At 42.7% G+C, this 20,069-nt stretch overlaps 1 protein-coding gene across 4 annotated transcripts in view; it reads right to left on the minus strand.

Moving 5' to 3' along the window:
- Nucleotides 1-20,069, minus strand: part of NOD2 (nucleotide binding oligomerization domain containing 2) — a 302,117-nt gene that overhangs the window by 119,530 nt on the left and 162,518 nt on the right. For all 4 annotated transcript variants that reach the window (XM_069216441.1, XM_069216437.1, XM_069216439.1 and 1 more), the window contains one exon: nt 3,149-3,232. In XM_069216441.1, the coding sequence (XP_069072542.1) occupies nt 3,149-3,232 (84 nt within the window). The remainder of the gene's footprint in view (nt 1-3,148; nt 3,233-20,069) is intronic.

Raw genomic sequence — 20,069 nt, forward strand, 5'->3', positions numbered from 1 at the left:
TGTTTTGTCCTTTTTGGGTATTAGAAAGTACAGTGAATAGACTCCTGTGTTTATTTCTGTACATGGTACCAGTTCTATTGCTTCTTTTTGCAGTAGTGCTTGAACTTCTATTTCTAGGAGGTCTAAATGCTGTTTTGACATTTTTTGTGTTTTTGGTGGGATATTTGGAGGTATCTGTAGAAATTCTATGCAATAACCATGTTGGATAATTGCTAAGACCCAAGTGTCTGTTGTTATATCCACCCACGATTGATAAAACTGACTTAGTCTTTCCCCCACTGGTGTTATGTGGAGGGGTTGAGTGACTTGTAAGTCACTGTTTGGTTGTTGGGGTTTTGGGGCTTTGAAATTTTCCCCGGTTTCTCGGGAATTGTCCCCCTCTGTACTGGCCTCGAAAACCTCCCCTTTGGTACTGTCCCTGGTAGGTAGACGGTGTTGATTGTGAGGTGCTGGCTTGTGTGGCCTGACCCCGAAACCCCCCTCTGAAGGTTGTTTTACGGAAGGTGCCGAAAGTGCCTCTGCTTTGCGGGGAGTAGAGCGCGCCCATGGCCTTGGCTGTGTCAGTGTCCTTTTTCAGCTTCTCAATCGCCGTGTCAACCTCTGGTCCGAACAATTGTTGTTCGTTGAACGGCATATTGAGTACTGCTTGCTGTATTTCTGGTTTAAAGCCAGACGTGCGTAACCATGCGTGCCTTCTGATGGTTACTGCAGTGTTTATTGTCCTTGCAGCTGTGTCCGCTGCATCCATAGAGGAGCGTATTTGGTTATTGGAGATGTTTTGTCCCTCCTCAACCACCTGTTTTGCCCGCTTTTGAAATTCTTTGGGTAGATGCTCGATGAGATGCTGCATCTCGTCCCAATGGGCTCTGTCATAACGCGCTAGGAGCGCCTGAGAGTTTGCGATGCGCCACTGGCTTGCAGCTTGTACAGCGACTCTTTTCCCAGCTGCGTCGAATTTTCGGCTTTCCTTATCCGGGGGTGGTGCATCGCCCGATGTGTGGGAATTGGCTCTTTTGCGAGCTGCTCCTACCACGACTGAGTCTGGTGGCAGTTGAGAGGTGATAAAAGCAGGGTCTGTGGGAGGTGCTTTATATTTTTTCTCTACCCTCGGAGTGATCGCTCTACTCTTGACAGGGTCTTTGAAGATTTGCTTTGCATGCCTTAGCATTCCTGGAAGCATAGGCAGGCTTTGGTAGTTGCTATGGGTGGAGGAGAGGGTGTTAAAAAGGAAGTCATCCTCGACAGGTTCTGTGTGTAACGACACGTTGTGGAATTCTGCTGCCCTAGCTACCACCTGCGCATACGCTGTGCTGTCCTTTGGTGGTGAGGGCTTGGTAGGGTATGACTCTGGACTATTGTCTGACACTGGGGCGTCGTATAGGTCCCAAGCATCTTGGTCATCTTGGCTCATGGTGGTGTGAGCCGGTGAATGCGACGGAGTTTGTGCCGGTGATATCTGAGTTACAGGTGGAGGAGAGGGTGGCGGAGTTGCTTTCTTTGCCACCTTTGCTTGTGGTGTTAGTTGTTCAGTTTGGAACTCTAGTCTCCTTTTTCTCCTGATTGGTGGAAGAGTGCTAATCTTCCCTGTTCCACTCTGGATGAAGATCCTCTTTTGTGTATGGTCTACATCAGTAGTCTGTAACTCCTCTTCAAACCTGTGTTTACGCATTTGAGAGGGCAATGATTGTTCCTCTGAATATGAGCCGGTAGTGGGTTCGGTTGCTGGTTGTTTTGGCACCGAAACTGTCTTTTTTTGTTTTCGGCTTCGAGGCGAATCTCTTCTTTTTCGGAGTCGAGCCTTCTCGGCGTCGATCATCCTCGGTGCCGCTGTCTCTGCGTCGAGCAGCGTCGGCTCCGCCTTCTCGGCGTCGATCCTTTTCGGCAACACTTTCTCGGTCCCGAGAATGTTGCGTGCCTGTGTCTCGACCCGAGTCGGACGTTCTGGGCACCAGTCCGGCCTTTTTCGGTGCCGATGGACGGTCACCTTTATGGGTTGAGCCATGGCCAGTTAGCAGTGGCGTCCCCTGGGCCTTGTCTGTTTTCTTGTGCTGTGTGCTTTTCAACGTCTTACTCACAGTTTCGTCGACGTCTAATTCATCCGAGTCCGATTCATGGATGGAGAAGGCTTCCTCCTCTTCTCCTTGTTCCTCGAACTCTCGGCGTTCTGTCGGCGTGGACGCCATCTGTAATCTTCTGGCTCGACGGTCACGGAGCGTTTTTCGGGACCGGAACGCACGACAGGCCTCACAAGTTTCTTCTTTGTGCTCGGGTGAGAGGCACAAGTTACAGACCAAATGTTGGTCCGTATATGGAAATTTATTGTGGCATTTAGGACAGAATCGGAACGGGGTCCGTTCCATCGGTGTCGATGTTACACGCGGTCGGGCCGACCAGGCCCCGACGGGGGATCGAAATTACCCCGAAGGGCTACCGGAGCTCTTCACGATTCGGTGTCGATTCTAACTATCCCGATCCCGAGCGAAACAATACCGACGTTGTTTTTCGAAGTTTTGACTATCTTTCCGTCCCGAAACCCGGAGCGAAAAGGAACACGTCCGAACCCGAGGGCGGAAAAAAAACAATCTAAGATGGAGCCGACGCCCATGCGCAATGGAAGCAAAGAGGAGGAGTCCCTCGGTCTCGTGACTCGAAAGACTTCTTCGAAGAAAAACAACTTTAACACTCCGACCCAACACCAGATGGCGGACTGTGCACAACATGTGTATCTGCAGCAACAGATGCCATCGAACATATATTTATTTTAATATAAACAGTGCTTAAATTGTAAAAGAATATGTGTTGTGCCAAAAATGTTGTTCAGAAGCCTGCAGCCAGCACCATTGAATGTTAGGGCACTGAATACAAACTCTGTAGTCTTGAATCCACCTCATGCCTCTTTAATCCACTACCAGACACTCTGTGCCCTCTTCTCACTCTTGCAGGTTATTTTTATTCCCTGCTTCTCCCTTTGTCACTGTTTCTCTGTCTCTTCCGCCTTCTTTCCCCCCTCTTGTGTTTTTATCTATCTTGACCTGGATCAAAGTATGTTACAGAAAAATTAGTGCCTATTGGTCCCACCTCAAATTAAGAACTGAATTTGAAACACATATATAAGCACCAATCACACTTTTCTGCTGGGGTTACTTACGCTAGTTTCTGAAAGTTCTGCCAGTGAAGAGCTTGATCAAGGAGTCTGGCAATTCCTTTGTCAGAGATTTTATTGTCCCGCAAGCTAAACACAGGAGAAAAAAAAGAATTTACACCATGCACTGCACATTATCGCATCATTGCACATAGTTAACCCAGATTCCAGCTATCTTTGCAAGACTTAGTTTCCACTTGCCTCAACAAGTCTTCCTGTATTTATAATTTTAAAACTTTGTCAATTAATAGCAACAGCAGTCATCCTTAATCTTTTAATGTTATGTCTTTTCATAAGAAAGTACCAGTCTAAATAGCGGTTTTGCTAATTGCCTACAGGACAACTTTCTAAAGCACAAACCACCCAGTGATTTCCTAGTAGCTGCTACCATGTCCACGTTTTGTATATACTTCTTAGATGGTCACACAGCAATTCTAGAAGAACTCCCAAAAAAAACAGAATGACTTTACTAAAGCACGCCTTGCATTAGCTTTTCCTTCTGTCGCCATACATATTCCCCATGGTTCCTGTAAGAAACACATACAAATGCACTAAGAATCATATGAGAAACTCTATGAACAAGAGTTGCCAAAGCAAATTGATCTGGCTTTAGCAAGCCTGTGATTGTTTTCGTATTTGTTTTTCAAATATATACAGCCATTATAAGTGTAAAAGTAATAAATGCATAGGTTTACAAATCAAATTAACTAAACAATTACCCACCGCAAAAAAGCTAACAAACAAATCTCAAAATTAATGCAGAAACAATAGTGCAGACTGGCTTAGAGACTGGACACTAAAGTGGACTACTTTGAGAGCGTTTAGTTTGTGCACATCTACCTACAATCATAATGAAGGAAGCCAATAGCTGAAAAGGGCAGATTAACTGGCCAATGCTGTATTTGGTGGTGTGCAGAAGCAAAATGTGGAGACACCTGAACAGATAAATGAACAAGAAGGGATGACCAAACATCACTTTATGTGATACACATATAAAAAGCAAGAAACCTAGTCCAAAACAATATCATTAATTTATTGTCAAAGACAAAGGTGACAAAGACCACAACGACTAATATTGTCTTGAAATACAGTAGGCTGTACTTTTTAAAATAAAGGTTTATTTGTGCTTTTGCAGGATTGCCCCTTCATTGTGCGACTGCCTGTGCTGCTGATATTGTTGAAATCCAGCCCAGCACTCACTTCATGTAAGTGCCTGTGGGCTGACCCCGACATCAATGTGAAACATCATGGACAGCCCATGCCGAGAGGAACCGGTTTGCCTCCATCATCAGGATCCTGTGCATGCCAATCTAACCTGTGACCTCCAACACCAACTTGGGCTGACCGCTCCACTACTGGCTCTCAAGAATGCACACGAAAAGCATAGCAGGGCCAGATATGAGGTCTGCGAAAACCAGCAGAAGGACCGATGGAGATGAACTGCATCTGCCACCCAGGCGAAGCCAGTGGAGCCAGCTTCTCAACTGAAGGGGGAGGAACAAAACTTTCTGAATATGGATACTAGAGACTGACCTGATGGTCAACAGATTGGGGGAGGTAGTCTAAGCTTTTGCATTTTTACGTGAAGCTTGAACCTGTTAAACCACACTCATGTGTTACAGATGCCGGAGGGAGTACATTGCTTTAGCATAGTGATACTGCTCTATTAGCTGTTAAATCTGTCAGCCTTAGTGTGGTCTTCCCCCAAACTTTTTGCTTGCTTGCCTCAAATGTTTCTGAATTTGTTTTTGTTGGGCTTAGGACTCTGTGTGCTTTAACACTGCTAACCAGCGCTAAAGTGCTTGGACTCACTCCTCTAAACATGGTTTGATTGGTATATATCTAATTGGCATATTTATTTATAATACCCTAGTAAAATGCACTATATGTGCCCAAGGCCTGCAAATTAAACGCTACAAGTGTGCCTGCAGCACTGATTGTGCTTCTCCCGTAAGTAGGCCTTTAAACGTGTTCTAGGCCTGCCATAGGAGACTGAATGCGCGGTCACACTGCTATGTCTATTTGGCACTTAAAAAACCTTGCCAAGCCTTAAACACCACTTTTATTACATATGTCACCTCTACGGTAGGCCCTAGGTAGACCATTGGGCAGGGTGCTATGTAATTAAAAGGTAGGACATGTGATTTTTAGTTTCATATGTCCTGGTAGTGAAGAACTCACAGATTCGTTTTTCACTACTGTGAGGCCTACCTCTCGCATAGCAAAACATTGGGAATTACATTTAATGAGCTGTAATGCCTGACTGAGAGGAGGTAGATCTGACAAGTTTAGTACCTATGGAATTCTATTGATAAATCCTCTTAAATGGTAGTCGGATTTATTGTTACGATTTTGAAAATGCCACTTTTAGAAATTTAGCATTTTCCTGCTCTTAGCCCTGTGTGCTGGCAGCCTTTGGGAACTTAGGTGTGACCTGATGGGGCCTGACGGTCCATCCTGACAGGATGGGAGGGAGGAGCTGGCCATAGCCCCATACTTTCACCTCATTAGGCTGGGTCCTGTCCCCATACAAAGGCCTGCATACCAGTGTGGCGGGTCTGGATTGAGGGCAAGAAGGACCTCAGTGCACTTCAAATGCTCCTTTGAAGGCTCCCCCACTTCAAAGGCACCACTGGGTATAAGGACTGGAGCTCATACACTACCATTTTAGCACACTTCTGGGCCTGTGAATACCCTTCCAGGAAGAAGGACTGCTGTGCTGCTAAAAATACTGCTACTCTGCTGGACTGGTGCGCTGGTAGAACTGCTGCCTGGCTGTGCTGACCTGCTGCCCTCCTTGCCTGGGTGACGTGCAACTCTCCAACCCAGAGTGACTTCAAGGGCCAGCTGACTGGTATCTGAAATCTCAGGACCATAAAAGACTTCCAACCAACCCAGCACTGCAGCTGGATCCTGCCATCTGTGAGCCTGACCTGCCAAGTGATGTAACTCTAGTCCTGGGTCCTTCAGGTGTTGCTCCAGCAGAGTCACCACATACGTAATGGGAACAGAACCAGTGCATCTCTGCCATTGTATGGATAAAAGTGGTGCACCACATTCAGAACCAGCACTGCAGTGTTTCCCTTGGCACAATGTCCCTGCATCTCGGTTGACGACAGCCTCGACAACGAACTCCGCATCGCAGCCACTGAGCTCATCCGAATCAGAGCACTGCTTTGATGTCAATGCAGTTGCCACCCACACCGACCTCTATCACATCTTCACTCCAACGCATCACCACTGCTGCATGGGGAAAATTGATGGACCTCCACAATGCTCACAACACTAAGATTTAAGGTATTTGGGTTCCGTTGAACCAATGGGATCCCTGTAGCCAGCCCATGCTCCATCGCAGTTGGCCTGAACTTTTGACTTTGACCCAGTCCAGCACTACCTGTTTATAAGCACTTTTCTACTATTTATTCTTTAAAAATTCATAATTCAGGTTCTACTTTTTGGATTTGTTGTTTTGATGTTGTTTTATCAAATTGCGATCTATTTTTCTAACCAGGTATCTTTTTGTGTGGTGTTTTCACCATTTGAGGTGTTGCACAAATACTTTACACACAGCCTCTTAAGTTAAGCTTGGCTGCTCTGTTTCAAGCTATCAGAGCGTGCGCACAAGTTAATTTATGGTGGGTTTGTGACTTACCCTTAATAGGATTGTGGTTCCTGCTTGATCAGGATGCATTCCCCTGTCAACCAGAAACCCAATTTCTAACAGTAGCCTTTTATATTGTGGTGTGTCTCGAATTCATTTAAATCCTGCATAGTACTGAGGTACAGAAGAATTAAATATTTATCTTTTATTAGGATCAAGTAATGTTCAAATGCTAATTATTGGTGGGTTATAATGTGCATTGTTTATTTCTGAATCTCTAACCCATGGCACCTGCATGAATATGCCTTGGATTGCCTACTCACCCACATCTACCACTCAGAGTCGAGTGCTGTAGGGGTGTGCTTGGTGTTCAATTTGCAAGGCCCCAGGTTTGTAGTAGTAAACATCCATAACCTCCACAGGTTGTGCCCTAGCAGTCCTTTTATGCCCTGGACCCCAGAGCTGGGACGTACACAGAGCATTACACAACACTGGCAATACAGCTTGAACTTAAGATCAATGCACTCATTAACTACACACTGGTAAGGCCCTGAATGAAGGTTTAATTAGTAACCTATCAATTTTTTCAGTGCCATAAATCCATAAGAATGTCACCTATCCACAAGGATGAATCAATGTATCAAGGTGCAGGTGCATTTTGGAACCTTCCAGAAAAATATGTGGACCTTTTCATTAGCAACTTTTTTACAACTTCACACTCATAGGTAAGATACTGTAGTGATCTGATACAGAAAAAAGGACGTGAATTCTGACCCACAGATTTTGTTGATGTTAGATGGAGAGACTCTTCACAAACATACTGAAGGAAGATGCACCCACAGTGAACAAACAAGCATTGGCAAAGACAGCAGGTCTCGTCTATGCAGCAATCCGAGCGCTATCGGCATTATCAATGTCAATGTCTTTTAGCCATGTGTTATGGTGTGGAGTGGAAGTATGTGGTGTGGAAAGGAATTATGTGGGTTGTAGTAGAATTCTTTGTTGTGGAAGTGTGTGATGGTGAGTAGAGTTATGTGTAGTTGAATTATGTAGCATGGTGTGCATTGGAAATATATGGGTAGTCAATATGTGGTATTGAGTATAGTGGAAATACCTGAAGTGGGATTGTATGTAAATGGAGTGTAATTATGTGGAGTGATAATGTGAAGTGACATGTGAGCAGTATGGACAAAGTTGCAGGCAGGGTTAGTGGGAGGGGGAGAATCAATAACCAATGTACTGCTGGTGTAGTGATTTTGGGCTGCTGTACTGATTCCGAAGGAAATCGACATCATGTGTGAACCAAATTGAAACCCCTGGGGACCCAACAAAGACATGGTGTGCAGCAGATTTGCCAGAATAGTGAGAACAGCTCGTGAGCCAAGCAGAGACACCGTTCTAGCTAGGTCTCAAATAACTGGACTGCTACAAGAGTGTCTAAATAATGGCGGACATGGACACGTACCTCACGATGAAATTTATGTCTGGACACATGGGTGCACCAGGCCTAAATTTGAATACTCAGTGCTAATGACAGGCATCCTAAAGTTAATTTCCATGGTGATAATGCCTATGAAAATCACACTGCCTAGCTGTGGATGAAAGAATAGGGTGAGTTTTAACACCTATTGTCTGACCCCAACTGCCAAGGTCAGCTCCAACACAGTCAAAGTGCTGTTTGCCCTATACCATCCAACCCCCATCCCATCATGTTCTTAACTGGCCCTTACTACCCGCCGTTTCTCATTTTTTCTTTTAGTTCTATTTACATGTGATTAGGACCGCCTTTTGCTTAAAAGAACCTCACTGGGATTTAGCAGACCCGCCCAGCAATAAATAACAGAGTTTTCTCAAAGTGGCTCAAAAAAAGAACAAAATACAAAGGGAAGGAATGCAAAAATGAGTTGCTTCTGGCACCTCAGTTACTGACCCGTGAATAAAGAAATTATCATTCTCAAAATTGTAAGCATTGCGGTGCTCAGTGTATAAGAGAGACAGTAAGAATATACAAGTTGGGTTTTCCTCCTACCAGAAGTGCCACACCTTTCCCGTACATTACAGGAACGCATGGTGCAATAATTGGCTGACTCTATAAAACAATGGACTACAGTGAAAATGGACCAAATTACTGACATTTGTTCCTCAACAAACAAGCGCGTTGGGAGAATACACCACAGACAACTTCATTAATTTGCTGATTTTATATGTTTAGAATGAGAAAAGAATACAAGTCATACTTAAGTCATACTTTAATATGCATACTTAAATAAGCATAGTTTACCTGCATCATGCTGAGAGCGTTGTTGTTTGTCAGCAGGAGAGAGGGCAAGGGAGGGGGGGCGGTCGATGGGTTGTTAAAAATATCCTCTATGGTTTGAATAAAATCACTTTAAACTGATCGCACAGGGGCACCAAGGCTGGAGAAAGGAAAAAGGAGCACTACAGTGTGCAAAACATTAATACATACAGCTCCTTCCGCTCCTCTGAAAATTGCGACCCTGGGCTTCGGCCAAAGTTTCCCACGCCAAAAGTTGGCCCTGCGGAGCTACACAATCTGAGCACCAGGGGAGCTTGAAGATGGATCTGCACCGTGTGTGATGATGGCGATACTGGGCATGGGCTGTTACCCTAAGAGCCTGCACTAACATGGCAGTAGCAACACACGCACATAGATGAAGTGGGGTCCTTGCTTTGTACCGTCAATCTAGTATGCCAGCTGCACCGCCGTCTGGGTGAGTCATAGGGCGGTGAGAGGGGCTCAGGTGGTAGCTCGAGTCACTTGAAGGTTGATTCCCACAGCACTGTACCAGGGGGACTTCTCGAGATGGGCTACCACAAAATCGCAAAGAGAGCACTGAAGGTGAGGCACAAGCTACGTTTGTTCCAACACCCCTTTTAACCACTCTATTCCCTGCTCTCGATTGGGATCTTGAGTATAATTGCCGCCCACTTTGTTTTGAATTGGCAAAGCAATGAAGCTAGTGTGAGCGTGCAACTGTGCTCAGAGATACAGGAGATTAGGAAGCAGCTATCTAAAAGGCCGCAAAGAACAAGAATTACTATATTTCAACATGATAGGAGGATGCCATGTTGTACAAAAATGTTAGCGTACCTCCGAGTGACACAGCTGGTAACTGAAGGAGCACCTTTATCATGATGTATGGACAAGCAAAGCTGCTGCTCCCGCCCAGCTGTTGTCCCTTCTTAGTGTCTCAACAGTAATCTTGCACAAGCTTCATGGAGATGGTGATCTGTTACGCGCCCTCAACTGTGCGAGCCAAGATGGGGTGTGTGAGGTAGGAGAAAAAACATAATTTCTAAACAAGCTTGATGATGTGTTTATATTTTACCGCACCGGAGAAAGCAGATAAGAGGCTACAGAAAAGCATGGGAATACGTTATTGATTAAAAACCGAGATGAGTTGCAATGCTGTTTTGAATGCATGCTTGTTTATGTTTGGATGTTGTGTTGCATCCGGCGTGCAATTCTTTTCCAAGCAGTTGATGATCAACAATGATGGTCAATGACAAAGCAATGGCATGCATGCATCATTGCTCAGAGCAAAACAGAAGAGCTCATGCCAGCTGCTGTTAGAGAAATAAAAAAGTAGTTCCTAACACAGTTGCTAAAATGGTGACAAGTATATTGATTTAGTACTTTGTCCCTGCTCTCAGGGACAGCTAAACCCAGGAAGAAGCATGACAAATACATGCCATGGACAAATGAGGAAACAAAATATGAGAGCCACAACGGAGCTAGCAAATTGGAAGCCTAAGTATATAAAACATATATAAAACATGTCTTGAAAAGACAGAGCATGTGCTGTCTAGCCGAGACCTAAAAAGGTCATAGCATGCAGATTTTGTGGCTTACTGCATCAAAATCTGCATTACTCAGTATGTACCAAGCATTTTCCCCTCTTTAAATTTTGAAGGTAATTTCCAGGTGTGACAAACATAGCAGCACTTGTAAATGTGATCCCTGTGCATGCCGGTGTCAAGCCGGAATTCCAATTTACCAGGCCACTCGCAATGAGGGCATAAGATGCGTTTTGCAACACAACTAAGACTGAATGCAAAACAAAAAATGCTCTATTAGTGGTCAAATACCTTGAACGTAACCATTCAGAAAATTAAATCTACTGCAAAATTGTGGAAATAGTTAAATGTCCAGCGAGCAGGGGTAATATAGGTGCATTTCTGAAGTCTGACCATATTGATTCCACTAACCAAGGAGTGAACAGCCAGGATGAATGTAATGCTAGAATTTCTAATTAATAAACTGTTAGCCCATTTTTGCCTGAATAATGCATTGTGCGTTGTTCTGTGCTCTGCATACTCTCCATTTCAGAGCGGAGTGTGTATTTTCAATATTCGAGACATAGGTAAAAGTGTAATTTATTGTAATATGTATATCATGGATGTTTACAGAACCAGAGACAAATCGGCGAGCCAGGACTGAGTAAGGGTCCGATTGCTATACAAAATGATTTTCCTGAAATATATATATATTTTTTTTGTAGTGGTAGATAGGATGCAGCGCCATTCAAACCTTGCTCTAATATTAAATATTTTAACTGCATGTGTATTTATATAGAACGGTGTCCAGAATCAATAAATATTCTATGGTCAAGTCTTTCTTCCTTTTATATGGAAAACTGATTAATCAACTATAATTCACAACTAATTTTTAGTGCTCCATTAATTCTGTGTTTACCCCTTACTAGGGCAAATTGCTCTAATTGTTAGAGGCTGCCAGGTTAATGCTGTTAAAACTCTTTGTATTGATTGATCAGCGCCTTTTCACATCTATTTGTAGTGTATCCGATTCTCAGTTGTTTCCCAGTCACAGACCCACTCCATAAGCAGCTGCTTGTTTGGTAAAGCTTACTTCATTCTTTGTGAACTTTGTAACCTTCAAACATACATGAATGGCTTCACAAATTGCCACTTGTTTCGTTTTATTTTCAGTCAAGAGATTGGTGATTTATACCCAACTACTCTGATGCTTACATTTATCACAGAGAGTAAGTTTTTACTTCATTATTGATGCAACTAACCAATGTGTGTTTATCTATATTGAATTGTCTCTTACCAATTTGTCCTAAGCTGTTTAGCATTCATGCCTTAATAAATCTTTCTGGGATTTTTTTGTATTAATTGGCCTAAAAAAAAATATGTTTTTGCTGTCATTAAGGCTAATTCGATTTCCTTTTCAGTGGTTCATAGATTGGTGATTCGTACAGTTCAACGCTAACATAGATCCAAACAACACTAAGGGCCTCATTAGGAGTTTGGCGGGAGGTGGAGGCCACCCGCTAAACTCTTTGGGCCAGAAAAGCGCCACTCCGGTTTTCCGGCCGCTGGCCCTATTATGAGTTTCCCGCTGGGCCAGCAGGCGGAAACAGCATTTCCAGCCACTGGCCCAGTGGGAAACTCACCACAACATTGACTTCGGCTCGTAATCGAGCCGGCGGCAATGTTGCGGTGCGTTGGGTGCACCAGCATCCGTCGCGCTTTTCACTGCCTGTAATCAGGCAGTGAAAACCGTGATGGGGCTGTCCATGGGGGCCTGTAGAGTCAGAGTCTTCGTATTTCATAAGAATATCTTTATTTAGTCGTAACAACAGCAGAGGATTGCCGAGTGTCTGCTCCGTGTATCTGTCCTCCAACTGTGCTCCGTATTCCAACAACGAACTTGGAATCACGAGCGCAGGAATTGGAATGAAGGAGACATACCACGAACAACAACCTCACACAAGTATTAAGGTCAACACATGTACAAATATAATAACACAACTACTTAACTAAACATTACACATCTTCCCCTTTAAATAAAAAAAAGAAAATATATATATACACAGAGCACTGTGAAATAAAATTACATATATAATCATCCAACCACTTGGGTTTTGAAGAAATCCTATTGCCTTTATGACCCGTACATTCCTTGTTACCACTCACTTTGCCCGCCGGAATATTAGCTACGTGCCCAAGGGCTAACTATTTTTCCATAGATCCAACTTCCACACTTCCTCCATCCCTCCTTACAGCAATCGCCGAAGCATCTTCTTCAACATCTTGTTCCCGATTGTTCCTACACACGTCCTCTCCAACCTCAACACTGTCTCCGATATTATAGTCCTTTTCCAAACTATCATTTGCTTTATTCTTCTCCAGACCATAATCTTCTAAGGAATCACTCAAATGTTATTAGTATCACACTGTCCTCTAAACAACGCTATCCTTTTAAGGTTCCACACCTTTCCATCACTCAAAAGAACTGTGTTGCGCAAAACCTTGCTTACTTGAATAGGTTCTGTAAATTGACTCTCACCCTTCCTTACCTTCCATGGTTTCTTTACTTTAACCCAACTACATTCACAAATTTCCATATTTCTCGTTGAACTCCTCTTACTGTCAAAATATTGTTTATAATTCAGATGCTTCTTCATAATCTGATCTCTAACCTCTCCAAAAGACACGTTACTGTCAGATGCTTCCAATAACCATTCCGGGTTGAATTTTGTCCTAGGTACTCTGCCTCTCATTAATTCAAAAGGAGACCACCCAAGAGCTCCATGATGGCAAGTTCTGTATGACCACAACGTTTTGAAAACTTGAACCTCCCAATCATCCCCATTTTTTCACGCAATTTGAATTGCATCCTTTATAACTCTATTAAACCTCTAAATCATACCTTTACCACTGGGATTGTACAAAGACGGGGTCCTATGTTGAACTCCAATCCTTTCAAAATACTTCTTTGTTAAAGTAGACATAAACTGCATTGTCACTAATAATCTGTACTGGTAGGCCTTCCTCTACAAAAGTACTGTCCATGAATGTCAAAACTCCTAAGGAATCCACCTTATCCACAATTATCACCACATGCCACCTGTAGATAAAATCAATCATGGCAATTATATACTTCCCAGGACTGCCAATGGGACCCATGATATCAAGTGCAACCGTATGCCATGGTTTATTTGGTATGAATGGTTCACACGTTAGGTCTCAATGTCCTCAATGTTTTATCTGAATTCGCACAAACGACACACTCCATAACAACCCTTTCAGCTTGAACGTCTATCCCTGGCCACCAATACCATTTTTTAACTCTCTCTTTAGTTTTCATTATTCCTCAGTGAGTTTCATGACATAACTTTAAAATATTATTCCTAAGTGTCTTTGGTGGAATAGCTCTATCACCTCTAAAAACAGTTCCTGGAACAATTGATATCTCACTCCTCACTTCCCAAAACTGTCTTAGATTATTTGAAATTTTAGACATGTTAGGCCAACCATTTATCACACATCCCATCAACATCTTTAAATCAGTATCCTTAGAATACCCTTCCTTCCACACCTCCTCCTTTACACTCAGGGCACCCTCATCATGAATTAATGCAACTTGTAACTCCTCCCCTTCATCCGCATCCCATTCCAATATCTCATTAGGCATACAAGACAGAAACTCTGCCAGAACATTACTCCTTCCTGGAACATATTCAATTTCATACACAAAATCTTGCAAACGCATTGACATTCTAGCGATCCTAGCAGATGCGTTAAACATTCCTTCAGTGGTCAGTAGTTTCACTAACGGCCTGTGGTCTGTTCATAAAATACATTTTTTTCTCCACACAAAAGATCTGTAGTGCTTCAGTGCCCAGACACATGCAAGTGTTTCTTTCTCTATCACCGAAAACCTTTCTTCATTCGGTGATAAAGCACGAGAAGCAAAAGCAATTATAGCTTCCTTCCCTGAAGCATCAATTTGTGTCAACACACCTCCCAATCCTTAATTGCTGGCATCCACAGTCACAACATTTGTACACTCTGGATCAAAGCTACTTAAAACAAGAGCTTGTACCATTGCATTCTTTACGTTCTTAAATTCTGTTTCACATTCTTGTGACCAATTGAAGTTAGTGTGGTTTTTCAGAAGTTGCCTAATGTTATATACTCTGCTGGAAAAACCCTTCACAAATTTTGCATAAAACTATCATTCCTAGAAACGATTTGACATCATCCTTACACGTGGGATGTGGAGAATTCAGAATGGCTTCTACTAACTTTGGTTTCATAGTCACCCCATCACCACACAAAACATGTCCAAGGTAGGTTACTGACTGTACTCCGAACTTCCACTTAGAGTGTTCCACAGTCAAACCTTTGCCTTCTAATATACCCAGAACCACTCCCAAAACGTTATCGTGTTCAATCCTATCTTTGCCAAAAAGTAATATGTCATCTTGGAAACACCTCACATTGATATTTTTCCCAAATAATTGATACATTAACCTCTGAAAAATGGCAGCTGCCGAAGCTAGACCAAAAGGTAATCTCTTATATTGAAAACATCCTATTGGAGTAATAAACGCTGTGTACTTCTTACTTGCTTCACTTAATTTAATCGGATGATAAACAGCTGATAAATCTATGGTGGAAAACCACTTTGCCCCCTTTATAAGTGTCAACATTTCCGAAATTCTTGGTAGGGAAAACTTGTCCACCACTATATTATTAGTCAGGTGGTGCAAATCTATGCATAAAGGAATCTTTCCATTTGCACGTTTCGCTACCACCACCGGAGAAATCCATTCAGAAGATTCAATCGGTTCAATAATGTCAACTTTAACCAACTTGTCTAATTCTTTTTCAACTTCAACTCTGATTAGTATGGGAATGTTTCTTATCTTGTGAATTTTCAGACTAGCATCTGACTTTAGAACAATACTATGTTAAAAACCTTCAAAAAATCACTATTTGTCCACTAAAAACTTTAGGAATTTTTTTTAAACATTTCCTTTGCAATATTTTCCTCCTCATCCACAATCATAACTGGTTCAGGGCTGTTTGGATCAAGGGTAATATATAATTCTCCTTGATCCTTCCAACCCAGTCCTGAAGGTCCCTTCCTCGCAATGTATAACTTCCCAATAGATTTCCGGTTCTTAAAAGCAAAAGTAAGTTCCCTAAATCCCAACAAATCTATTTTCTCTCCTGAAAATCCTTCCAGACTAATATCAGGTTCTTGCAAGCTGCTACCCAATTTTTCCACAAACTGACCTCTATACATCCTCATTAATAATGGTAAAAGGAGATCCAGAATCAACATACACTTGAATATCAATCCCTCCAATACGCATAAAGCATACAGGTTTCTTCTTATTGCAAAATGAGCCCTCATGCACATGGAATACAAACACTTGTTCTTTTCCCTTCTGCTTGCTGCAATGCGTAATCTTATTGACCTTACCCTCATCTCCACTTGAACTGTCACTTGCACCTTCCACATACTTCACATTACTACCCCTTTTCTTCACACACCCTAGCAAAATGTCCAAGGACCCCACAAGCTGCACACTTCTGCTTTAACGCCGCACAGTATTTGTAAGAAGCTAAATGTGAACTGCTATCACAGCGATAACACCTTTGACTATCACTCCTTGATGTCTGTTGGCTTTTCACACTTTCTTTTTTAGATATGCCCATCTCCTTATGTTTTATTTTGTTAACTGTATCCTCCCCAAACTCTTTAGACTCTGTTTTAATGGCTTTCGCACTGCAACTTAATAACGCAGCTTTCCTAACAATTGCTAGAATGTCATCCAAGTCTGCATCTCTATTTATCCACAACCTTTCCTGAATTGCCGAATCACGGTTATGCATCACTACTTGGTCCCTAATCAATTGTTCTTGCAAATGGTCGAATTTGCAATCATTAGCCAATATTTTGAGTGCAGCAACATACTCATCCACTGTCTCTCCGCATTCTTGCTTCCTATGGAAACATTTATATCTAGAAATATCTATACATACTTTAGGGGCAAAGTAGTTATCAAACTCTTAAAACATTTTCAAATACATTAGTGTCCCCACTCCCACTCATTTTTGTCATCAATTCGTAAACTTTAGTCATTTAGGGCCAACAGAATGTAAAAAGATCTTTTTCTTCCTTTCTGAACTAATTTTCCCTTCCTCGTCTATGGTTTCCAAAAAGTTTGAGAAATATGATTTCCATTCCACCCACTTCATACATGGGCCCGCACCTGCCGGTGAAAATGTCTGCGGAGGCTGAAGAGAAAATTGCTGTGTGGTCATGCTTAGAATTTTGGATGTTCAAAAGTGTCCACTCTGCACCTGAAGAACTAGTTCACTGTATTATGTGTTTTTCCTAAACACAATAATCCACAAACATCTGTGGCTGCTTATGCAACAACCAAATGGGAACAACAAAAGAACAAATAGATAATGCAAAACACCTTGAAACTTTTAGTTCAAAATAGTAGCACTGTAGCCAAAAATGTCTATAGCATTCCTATCCTTTACATCCAACATGTCTTGTCCATCGTGGAAATGTGTTCCAAAATCTTAATTTCTTAATTGGTGCCTCAATCGAGTGAACGCGCTTTGTCCGATGACAAAAGCATTCCGATCTACTTACTGGAATCCTCTGGGTTGCTAACGTTTCTTCCTTTAATCAGCAAAATGCTGATGTTTCCAACAGGCGTGCGTCAATGCGCATGCAACGTCATTCTGAGATCCTTGTGAGCTGAGCTAGAGCCGTGTAACAGCCAACGCCGTCTTCAAATATCGCCAAAGTCAAATGGTAAGACTTCACCTTCTAACGTCACATAAAAACGTTCTTCGTAACGATGATTAAAAAGAAAGTCTTAGTAGCGAATAAGTCACGAACGGTTGGGATACGGTCAGTAGATACACCCATCGGCTACAAGGGATACCCTCCCTCCGGCAACTCCCAGACCAGAGGCAAATCGCCTTATCCTTCGGGACCTACCACAATATGAACAAACAGCTCAGGTAGGCCTATTATTCTATTTTTACCTCCCACCAAGCATGCTACAAAGCATTCATCCCTAGGGGATCCATGACCCTGACGAATGTCCCTGACCTTCCAGCACGTAGAGAGGGCAGAAACATGTTGGTCCTTGTTTCTTAGACTCCGTGAGTCATTAATCTCAACTGAGTCCCGAACATAAGTTTTAACCTTACCTACATACACCTCTATTAAAGTGTCCTACTAACCGTGACAGGTGACGTGTAAGGTAATTTTATTCACAGCCCATCTGGATCCCTGTAAAATATCCAGTTAGATTTATTTCAGCACTTCCTCTGTAGTTCCTTTAACAAGGTTGAGTGCGCCCAGGTAGTACCATCTTAACTGGGTGGGGCTAGGTGGTCAAATGATGAAGCATGACACTATTATGTGTGTGAGACCACCTAGTCCGTAAAAGGAACTCCCTCTTGTAGACACAGCCACTACCTAAGAAATTATATACTCAGCCCTTTTACCCAGCAATTACGCGCTGAGCCAGCGCCTCTAGTTTAGGGTTCACTAATCCAGTTCACCCTTAAATATCACCCCACACCTTCAGTGATACATGGATGTGCTCATTCCTCTCAGGAGTACGTGTGGGGTTGTACCACTCCCTACACTCTCTTTTGTGTTCTAAGCGAATAAGTCACACACTATGATCAAAATAAAGCTGAAATTAATTCTTCAAGAATCTCAGCAAGCCTTTACGAGCAAAGTGTACCATTTTTCCTGAACAGCACGGGTTCTTCATTGTTGTTACAACCACTACCAGCTCGTCACCAAAATCTGTAGAGTCGGAGTCTTCGTATTTCATAAGAATATCTTTATTTAGTTGTAACAACAGCAGAGACTTGCTGAGTGTCTGCTCTGTGTCTCTGTCCTCTAACTCTGCTACGTATTCTAGTAACAAACTTGGAATCACAAGCGAAGGAATTGGAACAAAGGAGACATACAAAGAACAACAACCTCACACAAGTATGAAGGTCAACACATGTACAAATATAATAACACCACACCTTAACTACACATTACAGGGCCCCTGCACTGCTCATGCCAAGTACATGGGCAGTGCAGGGGCCCCCGGCACTCCGTCTCTACAAACCTTTGCATGGCGGTGGTAACGCCATGCAAAAGCTGGCGGACACAGGGGTCATAATCCCCAGGGTAGCGCTGCTAGGCGGATTAAGACGCAGGCACCGCCAGGCCATCGGCCGGCCTAAAAGTGGCAGTGCCGGTGGTCTGATCATGGGGCTTTCCCCATGTTCGTAATGTGGAGGTTGGACCGCCACTTTGGCGGCAGTCACACCTCCAGCACGAGTGTGGCGGTCTTAAGACCGCCACACTCGTAATGAGGGCCTAAGCATTCTTTTCAAAATGGAAGCAAACTCTAATTTATATTGAAGCATGCTTTATTAAAGGAGATATTTTGATACCATTCGATCTGCTCTGATGCACTTTTAGTGGTAGTAAATTGCTCCTCGGGCAAGTGTAAGACCTTTTAAGATCCACTCCATTTCCAGGAAATTATTCTTTCTGCGATATGGCATTCCACATACAATTCCAAATATGTTTTTTTTCCACAGATGCTTTTGAATTATGTTTTCAATTCGGATGATGACACAGGGATTTTCCTGCACAACGAGGTTGATTGCTCAAAAGGAGAATATTCAAGAATATATTATGTTTTAGAAATAAATATCACCTGAGCACTGTGTTACATTGGTTAACCAAGGAATAATATACTATAATAAGAGCTTTAATAAGACTTTTTTCCGTATTAAACTTCACAAGCTGCTTTTTTCCCTTCCTAATAGCAGGAGTTGTAATTCTGAAACAAATTTATTAAGCAGTTTTGTTGTCTGGTAGTATTTTGTGGTTGCCCTCGAATCAACTTAATGAACCACAGATGTGCCATTATTTACAGGTTGCTGAGTTTTTCATACACATACGTTTGTAGCTCAAGAAGGCTAGTTCAGCTGCCCTCCTACAAAATGTCCATACATGGAGTACCATTAAATTGGGTAATAGTAGCACTTACAGGACCTAGAGGTAGAAAAAAAACTGCAGTAGAAAGTAGTGTATCAAAGCAACCACAACAGAGAAGATCAACCTGCCTGTTAGACAACTCCACACTCCTTGAAACTGGAAATGAGAGAAGAGGATCTGGACTATAATGTCTGTCTGCATCTGCTTTAGTGTTTAATTTGTAAAGAAAAAAACATAATTGCCACAGCCCTTGTCCGGAGGCCACCGCAGGTTGCACTGCCCATTGCCTTTGCCAGAATTGCCAATGACGGCAGTGACACAAATACTAACCATCACACTGCTACAAGTGTGACAATTCAGAATTTTCGAGCTCCCCCCCAGCTATAAGAATGGCTTGGGAGGCATGTATTGGTTATTTTTATGTACATTGAATCCACTGAATAATAAACAACTGTGGTTCTGCTCATCTCTAAATTACAAAAACACCACCACCA

Source organism: Pleurodeles waltl, chromosome 12 (assembly GCF_031143425.1).
Source record: "Pleurodeles waltl isolate 20211129_DDA chromosome 12, aPleWal1.hap1.20221129, whole genome shotgun sequence".
Taxonomy (NCBI): domain Eukaryota; kingdom Metazoa; phylum Chordata; class Amphibia; order Caudata; family Salamandridae; genus Pleurodeles; species Pleurodeles waltl.